Source organism: Zea mays, chromosome 2 (assembly GCF_902167145.1).
Source record: "Zea mays cultivar B73 chromosome 2, Zm-B73-REFERENCE-NAM-5.0, whole genome shotgun sequence".
Taxonomy (NCBI): Eukaryota; Viridiplantae; Streptophyta; class Magnoliopsida; order Poales; family Poaceae; genus Zea; species Zea mays.
The window spans coordinates 208,392,012-208,412,635 of NC_050097.1; the positions used below are offsets into that span (position 1 = coordinate 208,392,012).

The 20,624-nt window shown below is 46.9% G+C and overlaps 1 protein-coding gene across 3 annotated transcripts in view; it reads left to right on the top strand.

Moving 5' to 3' along the window:
* Positions 1–385: 385 nt before the first annotated feature.
* LOC103647697 (ATP-dependent DNA helicase SRS2-like protein At4g25120) overlaps positions 386–20,624 on the top strand; it is a 46,288-nt gene continuing 26,049 nt past the window's right edge. For 2 of the 3 annotated variants that reach the window (XR_562968.3, XM_008672205.2), the window contains exons 1-16: positions 391–933; positions 1,163–1,327; positions 1,688–1,864; positions 2,046–2,285; positions 3,131–3,172; positions 3,261–3,424; positions 3,947–4,133; positions 17,381–17,437; positions 17,522–17,627; positions 17,708–17,841; positions 18,107–18,181; positions 18,270–18,395; positions 18,481–18,609; positions 18,675–18,758; positions 19,750–19,863; positions 19,952–20,052. Coding sequence is in view for 2 of the 3 variants with exons in the window: in XM_008672205.2 (XP_008670427.1) it covers positions 493–933; positions 1,163–1,327; positions 1,688–1,864; positions 2,046–2,285; positions 3,131–3,172; positions 3,261–3,424; positions 3,947–4,133; positions 17,381–17,437; positions 17,522–17,627; positions 17,708–17,841; positions 18,107–18,181; positions 18,270–18,395; positions 18,481–18,609; positions 18,675–18,758; positions 19,750–19,863; positions 19,952–20,052 (2,342 nt within the window). In the remaining variant the exon portion in view is untranslated. Of the gene's footprint in view, positions 934–1,162; positions 1,328–1,687; positions 1,865–2,045; positions 2,286–3,130; positions 3,173–3,260; positions 3,425–3,946; positions 4,134–17,380; positions 17,438–17,521; positions 17,628–17,707; positions 17,842–18,106; positions 18,182–18,269; positions 18,396–18,480; positions 18,610–18,674; positions 18,759–19,749; positions 19,864–19,951; positions 20,053–20,624 lie in introns of all 3 variants that reach the window. The other variant, XM_008672206.2, reaches the window with a different exon arrangement.

A 20,624-nucleotide genomic window follows, 5' to 3' on the forward strand; every position in this document is an offset into this window, starting at 1 on the left:
AAATCTGTGTTGCAGCTGCTTGAAATGGACTGAAATATGTGCTACTGCTGCTGTTTGGATTCTCTACTGCTGCTCAACTGAATTCTCTGCTTGATTCAAGTGATCACTTTTTATAACAGCAAACTGCTGTCCAGTCGAGCAATCCAGCCAAACAACAGCAGTTGTCCACGCAAAGATGACTAACATCCATTCTCCATTGTACAGAGTCGGGCGACCGGACGGGATGACTGACACTAGACGCACCACTGAAGAAGAGAAAAGGTAAGGGTAGAAGAGTCAGCCAGTGTAAAAATTAAACAACACGCACACTTAGTAACATCTTGAATGAAAACTATACCAATCTGACACCATGATATTATATGCTCCCGTTGCCGGACATAGCAAAAGACTCACATGTGAAACCATTTTTCAAAAGGGCGAAAACGCCGCGTGCCCCAGCATATCCACCACAGTAACCAAAACCTCGCCGGCGGCGGGCGGCGGCGGGCGGCCATGTCGCACTGGAAGGAGAAGGAGAATGCTCCACCTCTCCCGCTCTACCCAAGCGGCGCCTCTAACCCCTCTCATCTCCTCCCCTGCAAGCGCCCGCTGCAATCCCCATCCCCATGCCCACCGCTGCGCCGGCCGCTCGTCGATATCACTGGCAACGCATTGGAACAGCGGGGCGGGTATGGGTATACAACTCCCCTCCCGAACGCTTCCAGGCCTTGCGGGTTTCTTCTGCACGACGACGAAGACGACATGAACGAGGCATTCTTGCGGGAGGTGGACGCCATCTGCGAGGAGCGTGCGCGGTCCACGGCCAGGAAGGAGGAAAAGGAGAAGGAGAAGGAGAAGGAGAAGAAGCCAGCAGAGGAGCATAAGGGGACGGGCGGAGTGGCGCTCATGGCGGCAGCGGGCACGATTGACGCCGCTGGAACAGAGACAGCAACGGTACGGTTCTTGTTTCATCGAAGTGCCTGGAAATGGGGTTAGGAATCCGGTGGGTGTATTTTATTTACAAATGCTGGATATTCAGATTCTAAGGAAATATGGAGAGCCAATGCACGAAGGACGTTATTATTTGTTTAACTGGGGTTTGCTTTGAAGTGGAAACGCCATTTAGTGACATTTTTTGAAAAAGGAACTCACATTGTTGCTCTCTTATTTGGACGGAAATTAGCTTGACGATGCTTTCTGGGAGGAGGTGAGCGCCATCTGTGAGGAGTGTGATGCCCAGTCTGCTGCCAAGAGCCAGGAGAGGACGAAGGAGGAGGGGAGCTTGGTGCTGTCCTGCGATGATGCTTCACTCCCCCCTGCTATTTCCATCACCGCGGAGGGTGGGGAGGTATGTGAATATTCTGTGTTCATGATGTTTGTTTTTGATTCCATGAATCAGAGGAGGAAATTGGGACGTTCTTGTATCGAGTATGGTGCATGGGATTGTTATAGATTTGGGGAGAATCCTTAAGTTATGAGAGCACTTCACAATAACTTAATTTTTTGTTTCATGAACTGAAATGATTTTAGGAAATGTCTGTGAAACATAGCAAATTCATGTTTATTGTGTGTGTGGCGAAGATAGGAAATAGGCATGCACAATTTGGGGTTTATTGTTTCTTGAAATGCGACTGTGTTAATGTACCTTATTTGTAAGAGAAATTTATTGTGTTGAATCTCTGTTGAATTTCTTTTGAGATGAATTTAGTTTGAAGATGCATTCTGGGAGATCAATGCCGTTATGGAGGAGCACAATGCCAAAGCTCATGCCAAGTATCAGGAGGGGCTCAAGGGAATGGAGGAGAAAGATGGATTGTTAGCACTGTGCGGTGATCATGATCCTTCAGTTTCCCCAGTAATATCCGTTGCAATGGGGGGTGGAGCGGTATAGCTTTTTTCTTCAGACAATGGAACACCGAGTAGTTGTAGGACATCAGACAGTTTTTGTTTCCTGTGTCTGGAAATTAGCATCAGTACCAAATGGAAATTTGTACTGAGTGGTTTTAGTCTGGAATGAAGTCTCTAACTGAGTTCATTTGATTCCTTTTCTCTTGGGACATATTTAGCTTGTTGATGCACTCCTTGGTGAGGTTGATGCTGCCGTCCATGATGGGCATGCTGATATGTCTGCTGCTAAGGGCCAGGTGGAACAGCAAGATATGGAACTAGAAAAGGAGGAAGATGAAGCGTGTGCTCCAAAGAAGTACAATGAATATTTGCACTCCTTGAATGATAGGCAGAAGGAGGCTGCATGTAATGATGTTGCTGTTCCTCTAATGATTGTTGCTGGTCCAGGAAGTGGAAAGGTATACATACTTGTCCTTTTATCTTTGTGTATTCAGCGCGTGTATTTTTTTGACCGATTAGAGTCCAATATTTTAGACATATGAAATATAGTTAACTCTTGCCGCAATGGATTTTAGCTCGCAAAGGATAGGGCTGGCACAGAGGTGAGAAGCCTTTCCACTGAGCCATAGGTCTTGGGTTTGATGCAGCCTCTCTGCAAAAATGCATGGGTAAGGCTTGCCTCAGTTCCTAACCCAGACCCCACTCATGTGGGAGCCGCCAGCACTGGGTCTGTCCTTGCTGCAATGGATTACTCAATTCAATGTTTTCTATCGTCATAAGGTTCAACCGTGGTCAACCTGATTTTGTTGTTTCACCCTGATGAAGCTCTGGGTTGAAATATCTGTGGAAATCATTTTAACATATCAAGAGTAATAATATGTGAACATGTAAAAAAATACATACCTTTTGTTCTTGTAGCTGCTTCAAGTAAATGCTGATTCCAAATGTTATCAAAACCCAAATGATGCAATTCACCGTGACCAATCATACTAAAAAGTAAAGTACATTGCCAGGGCTTTATTGTTCCAAAGAATAAGAAGGCTGCAGAAGAACTGAACACCATGTTTTGTTTTCTGTATGTGCCTTTTTCATATAAGAAAATTTTAATATTAGTTCAAAACTTTCTTTTGATGTGCCCAAAATGGTTGCACCTCTTGTATTGGGTGATTTCATAGACATCATGGTTTTAAATTTTACCAAACGTGCCATTTGAGTTTAATCTGAGCTTTGTTGTTGTATTGTCTTATGACTATCATGCTTTTGAATATACTGACTCCACCCCTGTAACTGGCATGACCCCAAGACTTCCACAATGGTTGGTAGGGTGCTCACACTTCTCAAAGAGGTATGGTTTTATGTTTGGTATAATCACTATGTAAGTGGTACCTAATAATAGTTGAAGCTCACATAGTCACACATCTCCTAATGGCTAGGGTATTCCACCACCAAACATTCTTGCTATGACATTCACCACGGCTGCTGCCTCAGAAATGAGAGAGAGGATAGGGACAGTGGTGGGAAAGGCAGTTGCCAAGGATATTGCAATAAGCACATTTCACTCATTTTGCTTGCAGCTTTGCAGAACACATGCTGAAAAGTATGTTTTCCCCTGTTGGTACATTATACTTAGGTGCAGTGGATTTTTGTATGCTTCTGCTCCACAAACTGAGTTGCCACATATTAAGAAAGTCACTGATGTACAGCACTTTTAAGCTATGAAGAAAATATGAACTTATACGATGAAATAGAGCCTGTGAAAAAAAATCATGTTCAATGTAAATTCCATGTTATCAAGATTTACTTAGATTATTTTCAGCTGTGGCAACAAGCAATTAATAGTCCTAGATGCATAAATGATCATGATCACTTTTAAGCTTTATCAAATTATTTATAATATATAACTCCAATTTGATATCTGGCAAAGTCAAAATATATACAATTATTAATCAGTATATCGCACTATCTAATGTTATGGTCTTGTTTCATCTTTATGCTCTGTTTTAATACCTTGCTCTTTCTTACAGTTTATCAAGCATACTAACTGTTGCAGATACTTGAAGGCCTGGATATGTAGACATTTATTTAATAAATTTTAGTTCCCCTTTATAACCATTTGAAGGCTAGGACGCACATCTGAATTCATAATCTACGGACATGGACAGCAACGAAGGGCGCTTATTGAGACAGAGCGCCTTTTGGAAAATGACAAAAATAATGGTGTTGGAGATACAACTAAACAGTATGATGGGGACATAAAAAATTCTTTCAAAGACAAAGCTAAAAAGTGGCAGAAATTTATTACACAGGTACTTCCTACTTTTGATGAAGAAATATTTGTTTTCAGTGACCTCTGTGGCTGATCTACAGGAGTCCTACAAGGACCCCAGGCAGTCACAATCACATTTCGTTACTGTTATTTTCCTGAAGTTGCACAACAAGGCTGTATCTGCCTAAAATGGTCTATATGTTTTTTATAGACTGTATCTGCCAATTCCCACTGATCCCACCTTGCCGCCACAAATGCATATCACAAAAAATATTAAAGGAACAGCTTTACTGTGCAATGTGCATCCATGATATTGTTATCTTCTGGAATCTGGAGGCATATAAAGCCAAACTAGTAGAGAACGCGTGCTAACACTGTGGCAACATAGAAACATACAAATTGAAACAACCAAAAGGCACTTTGCTGCATAATACCATGGTTATTAAAGCGGTAAAACGTTAAAACGTTATGAACCAACTTTTCAACGTTTAAACGTTTAAACTAACGTTGAAACGTCTTTCAGACTTGACATAGAATTTCAAATATAGAATAAGTTCATACATAAGTTGAGTTCACAAACCAAATAACATTAGCATAAAAAGAAATAGGTCAAGTTCAACAACACAAGTTCAACCACACAAGTTAGGTCTGGAGCTTGGCCGCCTGGCCGGGCAACTGGATGTAGCAAGTGGAGCTTGGCCGGACAAGTGGATGGACTGGATGGTGGATGCAGCGGCAACAAGTGGGCATTGGAGACTGGAAAGTGGCTTGTGGGCTGTGGCACGGCGGTCGGCGGCGCACTCGCCTGTGGGTAGACTGGCGGTGGGAAGAGGGAGGAGGGAGGAGGGGTCCGGCGGCGTACCTGTTGCAGGCGCAACTGGGCGGTTGGCCGGGAGATCTCCAGCGCTGGCTGACGGCTGAGGAGTGACCGAGTGAGGACGCGGCGACGACGGCTGAGGAGTGAGTGAGGACACTGGCTGACGGCTGGGCTGGGCGGCTTTGGAAGCGAAAGCCCAGGAAGGCTAGCCCACTAGTAACTTGGAACGTCGATTAAACGTCTAAAACATCATTAAACGCGTTTCAGACGTTTCAACGACGATTAAACGCCGAAAACGGACGTTCTACGCTAATTTGCCAGAACGTTCCGACGTTTTAGTTTCAAATCGCGTTTTATCGTTTAAACGGCGCTTAAACGTCGTTTAAGCGACGTTTTAATAACCATGCATAATACCTGACATTTACAGAAATATACAAATTAAAACAACATAAAGATAGTTCGCTCTTTGCTGCATAAAACTTAGCATTTACAACTTGGTTGCCACTAAGCACTCAACATGCACAACGCAAATAAACATATGATCAGTGTTAGCGTAATTGTATGCCCTATTGTAACGCCTCTATTGTAATGGGCCTCAGCCCACCTAACTCTGTTATATTAATGCACTTCCAACCCTGGTTAGAGTTAGGATTTTCTCTCATTACAACATGGTACCAAGTCTCTTCTTCTCCCGCCAGGGACATCTCCGTCCCCCAGCATCGCCGTGTTCTCCCCCGGCGTCGGCCTCCTTCTCTGGGACAACGCTCCACCCGCTGGGACCTCGTACCCCCCTATGCCGCCACGATAAATTCCTCGGCTAGCACGGCTAGCGCAGCTCCCCGTGCCCTTCCTACCGTGCGGGCGACATCCTTCCTCGCCGCGCGACGGTGTCTTTCCTCGCCCTGCGGGCCGCGCCCCTCTCCTCCCGTGCTGCGCGCGCGCATACTCTCTTTTTCCTTGCCTAGGCCGTGCCCTCCCACCTCGTCGTCTCCTCCATTATGCCGCCCGACGCTCACACTTGGCCCCCCGACTTCCCCACCTGCCTTCTCCCTCTCCCTAACACCGCGTGAGCCCTCACTGCCCCGTTCGGTCTCACTGCCTCAGCGTGGCTGTCGCTCTACAACCCCTTGACCGGGAACATCTCCATGTGGCCGGGTCCGGCCACGGGTGCTTCCTCACCACCTCCCCCATAGCCGAATCTCTTGACAGTGCCATCCTACGGTGTCCCACCGCCCTCGACGCCTCCTCTACCCTACCCGGCGTCGCCCCTGCCTTACCTCGCCACCTCTATCGACACCATGGCGCTGGCTCCGCCCCACCTCTCCCGATTGGGTGGTCGACTCTAGTGCCTCCTACCACACCACTCCTATTGCCGACACGTTATCTCACTACCATCCTCCCATCCCTCCCATCCTTCCTCTATCATTGTGGGGAACGGTTCCACCCTCCTGGTCTCCTCAGTAGGTGATTCGGTTCTTCCGGGACAGTTCTACCTTAACGACGTCCTTGTTGCCCCTCATATGATTCATCATCTTCTCTCGGTTCGTTGCCTCACTACTGACAACCACTGTTTTGTGGAGTTCAATTCCTGGGGGCTCACAATACACACCTTACCACTCATGCCGTGCTCGCTTGATGTGACAGCTCTGACCCCCTATACTTTATTCGCTTTCCTGCCTCACCTCCCTCCTCCTGTGTTGCCCCACCCTATGCCTTCGCCGCTGTTGCCACTGCTTCCACTTGGCACTGCCGTCTCGGCCATCCCGACCACAACATCCTTTCTAGAGGCCCTGCACACCACCACCCACCTCTCAACCGCCTTCCGTCGAAGGCGGTGCGCCACCCCACCCCCTACTTCGCCCTATACGGTACAGACCCCTCCTACGACCACCTCCGCGTGTTCGGCTGTGCCTGCTATCCCAACACTTCCGCTACTGCCCCTCATAAGCTATCTCCACGCTCCACTCGCTGCCTCTTCCTTGGCTACTCCCCTGACCACAAGGGGTATCGCTGTCTTGACCTCGCATCCCACCGCATCATCATCTCTCGTCACATCGTTTTCGACGAAGATGTGTTTCCCCTTGCTAACTCCTCCCCACCCACCGATCTCGACTCCATCCTTGAGTCTGATCCGAGTACCCATTCCCCCTAGGCACCTCGCCTCGCACCATTGCCCGTGCCCTGCGCGGCTTCACTATCCTTGCGTGCGGCATCGTCGACACCGCTCGTGCATCACGCGGCTCCGACACCCTCGCTTGCCCTTATACCCGCACCACGTGCGGCCCCGTCACCTGCGCTTGCGCCACACATGGCTCCGTCGACCCTGCCTGCGCCACGCGCGGCCCCATTGACCCCGCCTGTGCCACGCATGGCCCCGTCGACCCCGCCTGCGCCACGCGCGGCCCCGGCCACATCCACGAGCGGGACTCGCTTCGCTGACCCCTTATACCCGCACCACGTGCGGCCCCGTCACCTGCGCTTGCGCCACACATGGCTTCGTCGACCCTGCCTGCGCCACGCGCGGCCCCATTGACCCCGCCTGTGCCACGCATGGCCCCGTCGACCCCGCCTGCGCCACGCGCGGCCCCGGCGACCCCGGCCCCATCCACGAGTGGGACTCGCTTCGCTGACCTCGCCCTCGTCTACCGCTGCCGCGGGAGCGCTCCTCCCTCGGCGCCCACGGACCCGGGTCCCACGACACGACCGTTTTGCCGACCCCGCGGTCGTCTATCATCACTGCGAGTCGGCCACGCCTGTGGCTCCCGCCGTCTCGGTGCCTCGCTCTGAGCCGTCGGTGTACCACCCGGCCGCCATTCACCGCGAGCCCGGGCACATTCATCCGATGTTGACTCGCCACGCCGCAGGCGTCCTTCGGCCAGTCGACAGGTTGATCCTGGCCGTTGACACGACCAACACTCCCCCGGATGCCTCCCCGGTCCCCTCCCCTGTTCGCACTGCCCTCGCTGACCCTCACTGGCGTCGGGCCATGGAGGAGGAGTACGCGGCCCTGCTGGCCAACCACACCTGGGACCTGGTGCCGTGTCCTCCTGGGACCAATGTGGTCACTAGCAAGTGGCTCTTTCACCACAAGCTGACTTCGGACGGCTCCCTCGACCGCTACAAGGCCCGCTGGGTCCTTCGGGGTTTCACCCAGCGCCCCGGAGTAGACTACGACGGGACTTTCAGCCCCGTCGTCAAGTTTGCTACCGTTCACGCCGTCCTCTCCCTCGCCCTCTCCCGGAACTGGGCGATCCATCAGCTCGACGTCAAGAACGCCTTCCTACATGGCACTCTGACGGAGACTGTCTACTGCAGCCAGCCCACCGGCTTCGTCGACGCCACTCACCCGGATCTGGTCTGCCGGCTGAACCGTTCCCTCTACGGCCTCAAGCAGGCGCCGTGGGCCTGGTACAGCCGCTTCGCCACCTACTTGGCCTCCATCAGCTTCGTCAAGGCCAAGTTGGATACGTCCCTCTTCATCTACCGCCGTGGCGATGACATCGTCTACCTCCTCTACGTCGACGACATCGTGCTCACGGCATCCACCGCCGATCTTCTCCAGCGCACGATCATCGCCCTCCAGAGGGAGTTTGCGATAAAGGACCTAGGGCCTCTCCATCACTTCCTTGACATCACCGCCGAACGTCGGCCCTGGGGTCTCTTCCTGCACCAGCGCCAGTACGCCATCGACATTCTAGAGCGGGCTGGCATGTCTGACTGCAAGCCCTGCTCCATCGGTCGCCGACGCGACGTCTTACCGAAGCCTCATCGGCGCGCTTCAGTACCTCACCTTCTCCCGACCCGACATCGCCTACGTTGTCCAGCAGGTGTGCCTCCACATGCACACCCCACGGGAGCCCCATCTCACCCCTCTCAAGCGGATCCTGCGCTACCTCCGCTGCTCCCTCTGTTGTAATATTAGAGAAATAAGTGACATGCTTCCTTCATATTTAAATAAATTAAATATTCTAATTCCGAATAAAACAATCATATAACTCAGATAAATACCATATGAAATTATAGCAGCAATGAACAGTAGCAATTCTAAGACATGTAAACATGTAAAATAGCTACACAGGTCCATTTCATAATTAAACATGGCTTGCAGATGAAGAAGACAGATTAAACAAATAAACATAATTGTTTATCTTAAACTATTGCTCTCAAAATAGCGGGTTGCTGTAATAAACAGCCCTCCAACGCTAAAAGGTGATCAGAGATCCTCGACTAACGTGACAGTCCTATCTTACCAAATCAGGGTTTTAGATCAGATGTAATAAGCCTAATAATCAAATGTAAATACTAATAGTAAGGAGCTGTGTATTAAATAAAATAACAGAATTTAACACAGGTAAACAGCCTCAACAAAGAGAGATTTAATTAGGCACAAATAATATCAATGCTGAAAATGATAATACACTAAAACCCAGACTGTCACGTTGTCTCACTACACCGCTATCATCATCGAGCACACAAATCCGCCCACAACAGTGCAATCACACCCAAGTATTTAATACTAGCAAATTGCACAAAATTAAACAGTAAATAAAGTGAGGCAACGAATAACTCACAGCACGTAGATTGTCTACGTGGGAAGATCAGCTCAGCGAACACGAAGTTCTGTCCCAGAAAACCAATTCCGCCGCCCACGTCCGGGCCTGCACAGCGGGAGGTTGACGGAGATACTAGAGCCGCTACTGAGGCCGTGGGAGACGTCCACAGCACCAGCCCGAGAAGACGAACACCGTGCAGCAGGGAGCCCAGACACCAGGCCACGGTGGACAGAGATCAGAACAGACAGAGCACCACACAGGCGCACTGTAAATCAACGGGGCACAGGAGAACCTCGCTGAACAAAAACAGCACCACCTCTACCAGCTTCCAATCACCACCGGCGATTAACCACATGAACACTAGGAACCTAATGGCTTGAGGAGAATGGAACAGCAAGCAGCAGAGAGAACAAAGGGCTGCTGGCAATTTTTGGCGAGCTCAAGAGCAGGGAAAGTCTCCATATTTCAAGCGCCGAGGGAGCAACGGTTGCGCTAGAGAGGCCGTAGAGATCGGCAAGAGCAGCACGCCGCCGCCAGCTGTCGAACCCCTGCTTTTTCCTCTCGAGAACGGCTGCTGCAGCCCTAGAAAACGTGACCTCCTGGTGGGCTGCTTAGCCACCGGGCCTTGAAGCGGCCCACCCAGTCGGCTCCTTTTTTTTAATAAGATGAAAATCCAAAATGGACATCAATCCCCACCATTTTCACTCTTATTTTCTGATCAATGTCATTGTGCTCCCGTACTGTTTATATACTACTTTTCGGCAGAGGTACTTGTTAGGTTTGAACCAAAGCCTATCCCAGTGTACTCCAACCCTGCACGAGTAAGCGGAGGACTACGCCTTGATCCACAAACCCTAGTGTGAGAATCTTCGCACAAAAGGCACATAGTACTAGGCAGATTATCTGCTTCTCTTACGGGGCAGGGCGTTACGGTCATGCCCTTTAATATCTATTCATGAACTCACTAGAGAGAAAACCCCATTCTCTCCCGGACTGCGACCCCACAGTCAGCTCATATAGGTGAAATCGTTAAGGAAATTCTGTAGGACAATTTCCCTGCTTATAGCATTGACTTCATTAAGAGCATATCGCTCAACCTGCCATACAGACACAGCACAGCAGCTCATGAGACTCTTTATCGTTTGTGCTCTTGGTTTCACAGTGCTTCGTTTTCTGGAGCCTGGATCTCGGGATCTCCGGTCACACAGGACAGTTATCCGCAGTTGAAACCGCTAACAGGGTACGAGTCCCATTCCCATGCACGCTGCTTGGATTGGCTTTTGAGCCAGCCCTTTGGTGAAAGGATCAGCAAGGTTCCTTTCAGACTTGATGTAATCTACTGTTATTACACCCGTCTCTCTAGCATGCCGACATGAATCAAGTCGTCTTCTGATATGCCTCGAGGATTTTTGGTTGTCCTTTCTACTGTTCACTTTCAGCAACACAGAAGTGTTGTCACAGTATACTAGGACAACCGGTATCGGCTTTGCTAGCATTGGAAGGTCTGACAACAGGTCTCTCAACCATTCAGCCTCCAATGCTGTTGAATCAAGTGCAACTAATTCAGCCTCCTTGGTGGAACGTGTCGACACTGATTGTTTAGACGATCTCCATGACACGGCCCCACCAGCTAAAGTGAACACATAGCCACTTGTAGACTTCATTTGATCCGAGTCAGAGATCCAGTTTGCATCACTGAATCCTTCAAGTACTGACGGAAATCCGGTATATTTAATACCAAGATTCATCGCTCCCTTCAAATACCGAAGCACTCTGTACAAGGCTACCCAGTGTCTATCTCCTGGACTGGCCGAATAACGAGCCAGTCTGCATACTGCATATGAGATATCTGGTCTAGTTGCACTACTCAGGTACATGAGAGATTCGATGATCTGCGAATATAGTAGCTGGTTCACAGGCTCACCTTCATATTTACTGAGCGTGTAGGATGGATCATAGGGTGTGGTGACTGGTTTACAGTCCATATGTCCAAAGCGAGTCAGGACCTTTTCCACATAATGGGATTGTGACAAAGTAATCCCATCCTCACCCTTTATTAGCTTGATGTTCAATATTACATCAGCTTCACCCAAGTCCTTCATATCAAAGTTCTTGGAGAGGAATATTTTTGTCTCCATGATAGCCTCCAAATCGGTCCCAAATATCAATATGTCATCAACGTATAAACACATGATGACACCTTTGCCCCCAGAGAAGCGATAATACACACACTTGTCGGCTTCGTTTACACAAAACCCGACAGTGGTCAGAGTATTATTAAACTTCTCATGCCATTGTCTGGGAGCTTGCTTACGACCATATAAGGATTTAATCAAGCGACACACTTTGCTCTCTTGACCTTTAACCACAAATCCTTCTGGTTGCTGCATATAAATTTCCTCTTCCAGCTCTCCATTTAGGAATGCTGTCTTTACGTCCATTTGATGGACACGAAGTTTATAAGCAGCTGCCAGTGCTAAAAGCACACGGATTGTGGGCAATCGAGCCACCGGAGAATAAGTATCAAAATAATCCTCCTCTTTCTTTTGAGTAAAACCCTTAGCCACAAGACGGGCCTTGTACTTTTCAATAGTACCATCAGGTCTCCTCTTCCTCCTAAAGATCCATTTGCAGCCCACAGGCTTGCAACCAGCTGGGAGATCAGTTATCTCCCAAGTTCCGTTCGAGATGATTGAATCCATCTCGCTACGGACAGCCTCCCTCCAGTACTCTGCATCCGGAGATGTATATGCCTCTGTGAGGGAGCGTGATTCTTCATCCACTAGATAAATAATATAATCATCACCCAGAGACTTTTCAGTCCTTTGTCTCTTACTCCTCCTTAACTCCAAATCTGGAGTCTGGTCATGGACACTCGAGGACAGAGAATATGTCCGAGATGGACCATCTGGGGCTACTACTTCCTTATCCCGCATAGGGAAGATGCTCTCAAAGAATGTCACATCCCGAGACTCCATTATTACATTTACAGCGATTTCGCTTGTCTCGGAATGGACCACTAGAAATCTATAAGCTGCACTGTTATGTGCATAACCCAGGAAGACACAGTCTACGGTCTTAGGGCCTAACTTTCTCTTCTTCGGCAACGGGACATTCACCTTTGCAAGGCAGCCCCAAGTCCGAAGATGCGAAAGATCTGGCTTCCTTTCTTTAAATCCTTCATAGGGCGTGGCCTCACGGTTGCGAGGCGGCACCCTGTTCAGGACATAGCACACCGTGAGTACTGCCTCGCCCCACCAGATGTCAGGCATCCCCGAACTTTGCAACAAAGCGTTAGCTAAGTCACACACCGTTCGGTTCTTCCTTTCAGCTACCCCATTTGACTGAGGTGAATATGGAGCAGTGGTTTCATAAATGATTCCACACTCTTTGCAGTACTCATCAAAAAGGTTGGAAAGATATTCACCTCCTCTATCAGATCGTAGCCTTTTAATTTTCTTGTCTAACTGGTTTTCAACTTCAGTCTTATAGATCTTAAAGTGTTCTAGTGCCTCATCTTTAGTTCTGAGTAAGTAAATATAACAGAACCTGGTAGCATCATCTATCAAGGTAAGAAAGTATCTTTTACCGCCTTTTGTGATTATACCATTCATCTCACAGATTTCTGAGTGAATTAGTTCTAAAGGAGTGGTACTTCTGCCTTCAACCGTATGAAACGGTTTTCTAGGCTGCTTAGCTTGCACACAAATACCACATTTTACACCTTTAACATGTTTATATTCAGGAATTAAAGACATGTCACTTAATCTCTTAATGGCCTTAAAATTCACATGACACAAACGGGAATGCCATATATTATTAATGGAATCGTTATTACAGACCACATTAACATGGTAAGAAGAATGATTATTCAAAACAGAAAGACGGAACAAACCGCCTGACTCATATGACTTTCCAACAAAAGTACCAAACTTAGACAGGACCACTTTATTAGACTCAAACACTAATTTGAGACCCTGTCGACATAGCAGCGACACTGAAATGAGGTTCCGGCTCATCGAGGGCACATAGAGTACGTCCTTCAGCACGAGCGTCTTTCCTGAAGTTAACTTCAGGTAGACCTGTCCAGTACCTCGAACTGCTGCCGGAACACCATTTCCCATCAAGACTGGTGCGCTGTTATATCCCTGGAATGAAGAGAACATGGACCGATCAGCACAAATATGAACAGTAGCACCGGAATCCATCCACCAGTCATCTGATGGACTTGCCATAAAGGCCTGAGGTGCATACCCTGGGGTGGAGTTAACCACCACGTTCCCTTCTTTGCGCTGAGGTGGAGGACCTTTTCCCTTCCTAAGTTTGCACCTCCGAGCTGTATGCCCGGAGACTCCACAAACGTAGCAGATAAAGTCCTCCTTTTTCTTCTTCATCTTTTTGGATTTAGGTTGGTTCAGATTCTTCTGTGGAGAGTTCTTCTTCTTCTTCTGAAATTTTCTATCTCCACCCTTCTCAACAACGTGAGCCTGGAGTTGCTGAGATGGCTTGTTACTGGACCTTGCACGCTCTTCCACATTAATCGCAGCTGACAACTCAGTGAGAATCATTTGCTTCTTCATGTGGCGGCGTGAAGTCACAAAGTCTCGCCAAGAAGGCGGGAGCTTTGCCAGTATTGCATTCACCTGAAAACTGTCTGGTAGGACGCAACCATATTGGACCAAGTCCCTAACAAGGAGTTGAATCTCCTGTAGCTGCTCCATAACAGACCTTCCCTCAACCATTTTATAGTTGAGGTAGTTTTCCGTTGTGAATGACTCGTTGCCATTGTCAACTTCAGAGAACTCGTTCTCAAGTTCAGTCCATAGACCCTTAGCGGAGGTAAAACCAGAGTACACGTCAAATAAGCGGTTCGACAAGACGTTCAGCAGACGAGACAAGCATGCCTCATTGGCTTCGTCCCACTTGGCTTTCTCCGCTAGTGCGGCGACCTTCGCTGCATCATCAGAATCATCTGATGCAGCCTGGGGAACAGCCGATGTCACTACCCAAAATAATTTTAGGTCAGTGAGCCACATGCGAGTCTTAATCTGCCAGCGTTTAAAGCTTGCGCCGTCGAACGCTTCAGGCTTAATGACATCAGAACTGGAGGCCATAATACGAATTGGTTTTCTGGATTGTTGTAATATTAGAGAAATAAGTGACATGCTTCCTTCATATTTAAATAAATTAAATATTCTAATTCTGAATAAAACAATCATATAACTCAGATAAATACCATATGAAATTATAGCAGCAATGAACAGTAGCAATTCTAAGACATGTAAACATGTAAAATAGCTACACAGGTCCATTTCATAATTAAACATGGCTTGCAAATGAAGAAGACAGATTAAACAAATAAACATAATTGTTTATCTTAAACTATTGCTCTCAAAATAGCGGGTTGCTGTAATAAACAACCCTCCAACGCTAAAAGGTGATCAGAGATCCTCGACTAACGTGACAGTCCTATCTTACCAAATCAGGGTTTTAGATCAGATGTAATAAGCCTAATAATCAAATGTAAATACTAATAGTAAGGAGCTGTGTATTAAATAAAATAACAGAATTTAACATAGGTAAACAGCCTCAACAAAGAGAGATTTAATTAGGCACAAATAATATCAATGCTGAAAATGATAATACACTAAAACCCAGACTGTCACGTTGTCTCACTACACCGCTATCATCATCGAGCACACAAATCCGCCCACAACAGTGCAATCACACCCAAGTATTTAATACTAGCAAATTGCACAAAATTAAACAGTAAATAAAGTGAGGCAACGAATAACTCACAGCACGTAGATTGTCTACGTGGGAAGATCAGCTCAGCGAACACGAAGTTCTGTCCCAGAAAACCAATTCCGCCGCCCACGTCCGGGCCTGCACAACGGGAGGTTGACGGAGATACTAGAGCCGCTACTGAGGCCGTGGGAGACGTCCACAGCACCAGCCCGAGAAGACGAACACCGCGCAGCAGGGAGCCCAGGCACCAGGCCACGGTGGACAGAGATCAGAACAGACAGAGCACCACACAGGCGCACTGTAAATCAACGGGGCACAGGAGAACCTCGCTGAACAAAAACAGCACCACCTCTACCAGCTTCCAATCACCACCGGCGATTAACCACAGGAACACTAGGAACCTAATGGCTTGAGGAGAATGGAACAGCAAGCAGCAGAGAGAACAAAGGGCTGCTGGCAATTTTTGGCGAGCTCAAGAGCAGGGAAAGTCTCCATATTTCAAGCGCCGAGGGAGCAGCGGTTGCGCTAGAGAGGCCGTAGAGATCGGCAAGAGCAGCACGCCGCCGCCAGCTGCCGAACCCCTGCTTTTTCCTCTCGAGAACGGCTGCTGCAGCCCTAGAAAACGTGACCTCCTGGTGGGCTGCTCGGCCACCGGGCCTTGAAGCGGCCCACCCAGTCGGCTCCTTTTTTTTAATAAGATGAAAATCCAAAATGGACATCACCCTCGACTACGGTCTGCTCCTCCGACCATCCCCGACGTCGGAGCTCGTGGTCTACACTGACGCAGACTGGGCCGACTGACCCAACACACGCCGATCCACTTTCGGCTATGCTGTATTTCTGGGTGCCAACCTCGTCTCCTCGGTCGCCAAGCGGCAGCCCGTCGTCTCCCGCTCCAGCGCAGAGGCTGAGTACCGCACTGTGGCCAACGGCGTGGCGGAGGCCTCCTGGATGTGCGAACTCCTCCACGAGCTCCACAGCCCCCTCCAGCGCGCCACCCTCGTCTACTGCGACAACGTCAGCGCCGTCTACCTCTCCACCAACCCCGTGCAGCATCAGCGCACGAAGCATGTGGAGATCGACCTGCACTTTGTCCGCGACCGAGTCGCTGCAGGTGACGTTCGGGTTCTCAGCGTTCCCACCACGCTGCAGTTCGCCTACATCTTCACCAAGGGGTTACCGGCGAGTGTATTCCTAGACTTTCGGTCCAGTCTCAACATCTATACAGGATAGAGTTGCGACTGCGGGGGGTGTTAGAATTGTATTAGGGTTTGGGGGTCTTCTATGTGTATTTACCCTCTCGCCCCTCTGTAATGGGCCAGACCCAACACCACCAAGTCTATTAATACATATCCCCACCCTATACTAGGGTTAGGGTTTCCAATAATGTTGACTATGCCAAGTAGTAGTTAGACAACCTCATTTATGGCTGTGTTGTGGGCCTTCTACAGTCCAGCCCAGTAGGCTCTTTAGGGTTTGTGTATATATTGTTGTAACACTGAACTGTTTTTGGTATAGCATGTAATATACTTCACCAATATTTTTTGAACAAAAATGTTCACTTCCAGTGATAGAGTTATAGTCATGGCTAGAAGTTTCATAGTTTGTACTATTTCATTGTCCGTAGTATTGGTTTATGGTTGTGGGCTTACTGTTAGAATGCCTACCACACTAATCTTTGTCGACCAATTCAAACCTACTAATGTGGGCTGTGTGGAAGCAGTGTCTCTAGGGGTCTGTTTGGTTGGGCTGTGGCTGTGAAAAAAGTTGCTGTGGGCTGTGAGCTGTGGAAAAAGCTGCTGTAGACTGTAAGCTGTTAAAAAGCTAAAAACCGTTTGGTGGAAACCACTAAAAGTCGTTAAAAAAATCTTCGATATATGTTTTCACAGTTCCATCCGAAAAGCCACTAAAAGCAGGTCCAGAGGTGCCTTCAGATTTGCACTACGAGAAAGTCGGCTTTTAGAAAAAGCTGCTTCCTAGATCCAGCCCTTTGGTTGGCTTTTGACTTTTAGGGGCATAAAAGCAAAAGCCAAAAGTCAAACCAAACACACCCTAGATCTTCTGTAAAAAAATGTTTGTAGTATCCACAACATGTGCTGATTTGTTTCCATGTTGATTTTTTGGTAGTTGCATTTTGTTTTGATCGAACCTTTCCATGTTTATTTGAAGGCAAAAGCTTCAGGAAGAACTCCAGAGGACTATGAAAAAAAGGGTGATTTGACAGGAGTAAGCTGCCCTACCTTTTGTCATTATTTTTTTTGTGCTTGGTTTTAATGACCAAATTAACTGTCTGCATTTCTTTTTGTCTAGGCTTCTGTTCTTCGACATTACAATGAAATATTAAGATCTTGTAATGCTCTTGATTACCATGATTTCATTAACTCATCTATAACCCTTCTCACAAATTTTCCTGAAGGTAGTTTCAGCTATAGTCTCAGTACATTGTTGGACTTTGATTACTTGTTGATTAAAAAGGTGTGCCCCTTGCTTGTGCAGTGTACAAAGAGTGTCAGGATATGTGGCGGGCAATTGTAGTTGATGAGTTTCAGGATACCAGTGCTATGCAGTATTGTCTTCTGAAGATTCTAGCTTCCCACAATCATATAACTATTGTCGGTGATGAAGATCAGGTACACAGATTTGATATACATATAAAAAAGGGCAATCTGAGTACCGCAGGTTCTCATATGAGTGGGGCCTGGTGAAGTGATAAACCGAGACAAGCTTCCACCATGAATGTGGAGAGGCTGCTTCGAACTCATGACTTTGTGACTCAGTGAGATAGCTTTCATCACTACACCAGGCCTGCACTTCCAAAATTTGATATGCATATATCATCCTAAAACCTTTGGTTTCTTATATGTTTCCCCTAAGCTTTGTCTTCTCTTATGTTAGTCCATCTTCAGTTTCAATGGTGCCGATGTATCTGGCTTTGATTCATTTCGTAAAGATTTTCCGGATCATAAAGAGGTATGCATTGTGTTGTCTGCATGAAATTTTCAAAATGTTTTAGTCCCGTGTTGTTCTGTTAAGTAGCTTGTTACGCCAATGACTGCAGATCAGGTTGAGCAAGAATTACCGCTCCACACGTGCAATTGTTGAAGCAGCAACTGCTCTAATTCAGAACAACACTAAGCGGCATCATCCTAGGCTTGTAGAGACCGACAACCCTTCTGGCTGTAAGGTATCCTTGTAAATTGCACTGATGGATTGTTGCCATTTGTTCTCATATCCTCTCAGTTACATGTCTAATCCTTAACTTTACATAGATCACTGTCAAGGAGTGCCACAGTGAAGATTCACAATGCGCATTTGTTATTGACAAAATCATTGAAATTACATCTGGTACCGCTGAGGGGTGCAACTTTGGCAACATTGCTGTCCTATATCGAAGACAGGTTGAAAAAACGTTATGCTTTCAAAAGGTGTCTTTATGCTTGCGACCTAATTTTCTCTTGCACAGATAACTGGCAAAGCTTTCCAAGTCTCCTTCCGCAACAGGAAAATTCCCTTTAACATTCATGGTGTGGCTTTCTACAGGAAAAAGGTAGTTGGATTTAGTTTTCTTCCAAGATTCGTTACAGTAGGAGTGCATGAAAAACAACTATTCATGTGTCCGAACCTTGACTTGTTGGTTTTGTTGGGTTTTAACTCTAGCCTATCCCAACTTGCTTGGTTACAATAGGAGTGCATGAAAAACAGCTATTCATGTGTCCGAACCTTGACTTGTTGGTTTTGTTGGGTTTTAATTCTAGTCTACTCCAACTTGCTTGGGACTAAAAGGCTTTGTTGTTGTTGTATTCGTTAGTAAAAAATTCTCATGATTTTCTGGCTTCTTTTCATATATGTTTATTTTATAGTTCTTTGTGCCAGACTGCCAGTAACATATGAAGCTTGGAAATTTCTTATGCTTTCCAAATTCAGAACTGTTCTTATTTTGGAAGGATTGCAAAAGAACCTACTGGAATGTCTTACATGCTCTTATGTTATTCTAGTTCGTGATGCTAAATACCTATCTACTATATCTATATACTTGTATTGATTGGGTTAATTTATGGCTTATTGTTCCAGAATTCAACCACCTCCAAGTAGCACTTCCAAGTCTAGCGGTTAAGGGCTTCCGAGTAGCACCTCAAATTCCTGGGTTCGATCCCTCTAGGGGGCGAATTTTCAGGCTTGTTAAAAAAATCCCCTCGTTGTGCCTCATCCGCTCTCGGGTTACGATGTCTTGTGCTCCACCCTCCGGTTGGACCGTTGCAGAGTGGACGGTTGACGCCGTCCCGTTAGTGATGGGGGCTAGGGTTTGAGGATTTTCTTGGGCGGGACCATTGTTTCGGTCTCTCCTTAATATAATACCGGGGGGCGGTCTTTCCCTCCGCGTCCGAGTTCTTTTTTTAGAATTCAACCATCTGAGCATGACACTTTTTATCTTTAGCAAATCCTAAGTTTTGGGTAGGGAAGCAACAATACTTGTGATAACCCTCTGAGTGCTATCATTTTTGTCACAATGTAAGTGCTTTATCTTGCAATCATTTTAGGTGATCAAAGCTATCATGGCAATACTTCGGACCACATTACCTGGTTGTGATGATGGTCCTTGGCGTCAAGCCTTCAAGGCCCTTTTACCCGGTGACAAAGAAGAAAAGAAGAAGGTTCGTCTTTACCTGATTAAGTTTTTTAATACCCTATTTATGTTAAATTCACGTAATCTTGATCATCTCTGTGGTTTCTAACTATCAGATTATATATCATGTTCAAAAGATTTCACTGGCTAGAACGTGTAGTTTTTTAACTGCTGCTAGTGACATCTTCAGCGCTAAGGTCTCTGGTACCTTCAAAAGGTTGTTCTCTTTTCATTGTTTACTTACTGTTATCTAACATCATAAAATTCATTGTCAACCATGTTTTCTATTTGATGATCGATTTTATTCTTCTCTCTGCTGCTTGAGGGGTGACAAATAGTTGCTGGCTGCATGACAGCAAGCCTGAGATGCATGCATTAGAAGGACCAAACTTTCACACCTTGCATAGGATTTGGGGAAGAAGCTATTACATTTGTTTTTTTTTCTTAAAAAGTTATTTTTTAAATTAAAGCTGATAATGAAAATCTGAATCATGTTTGCATATTCTCATTGTTATCATGTTATGTGGAAATTATTATCGTGTATTATATACATGTTCTGTGTGCCTTTAGCCGTACAACCACCTCCAACTTAAGAAAAACCATTAAACAAATCCCATTTTAAACTTTTTTTTTTCTCGAACACGCTGGAGAGCTGCGTATCATTTCATTAAAAGAAGGATGATAATTAAACTCGACCTGCGGGGGGTAAGACAGCCCCGGACATTGAATTAAGAAGAAGACCTTCTCACACAGGTCGAGAAAACCCCCGAACCCCTGCCCCACCCATAC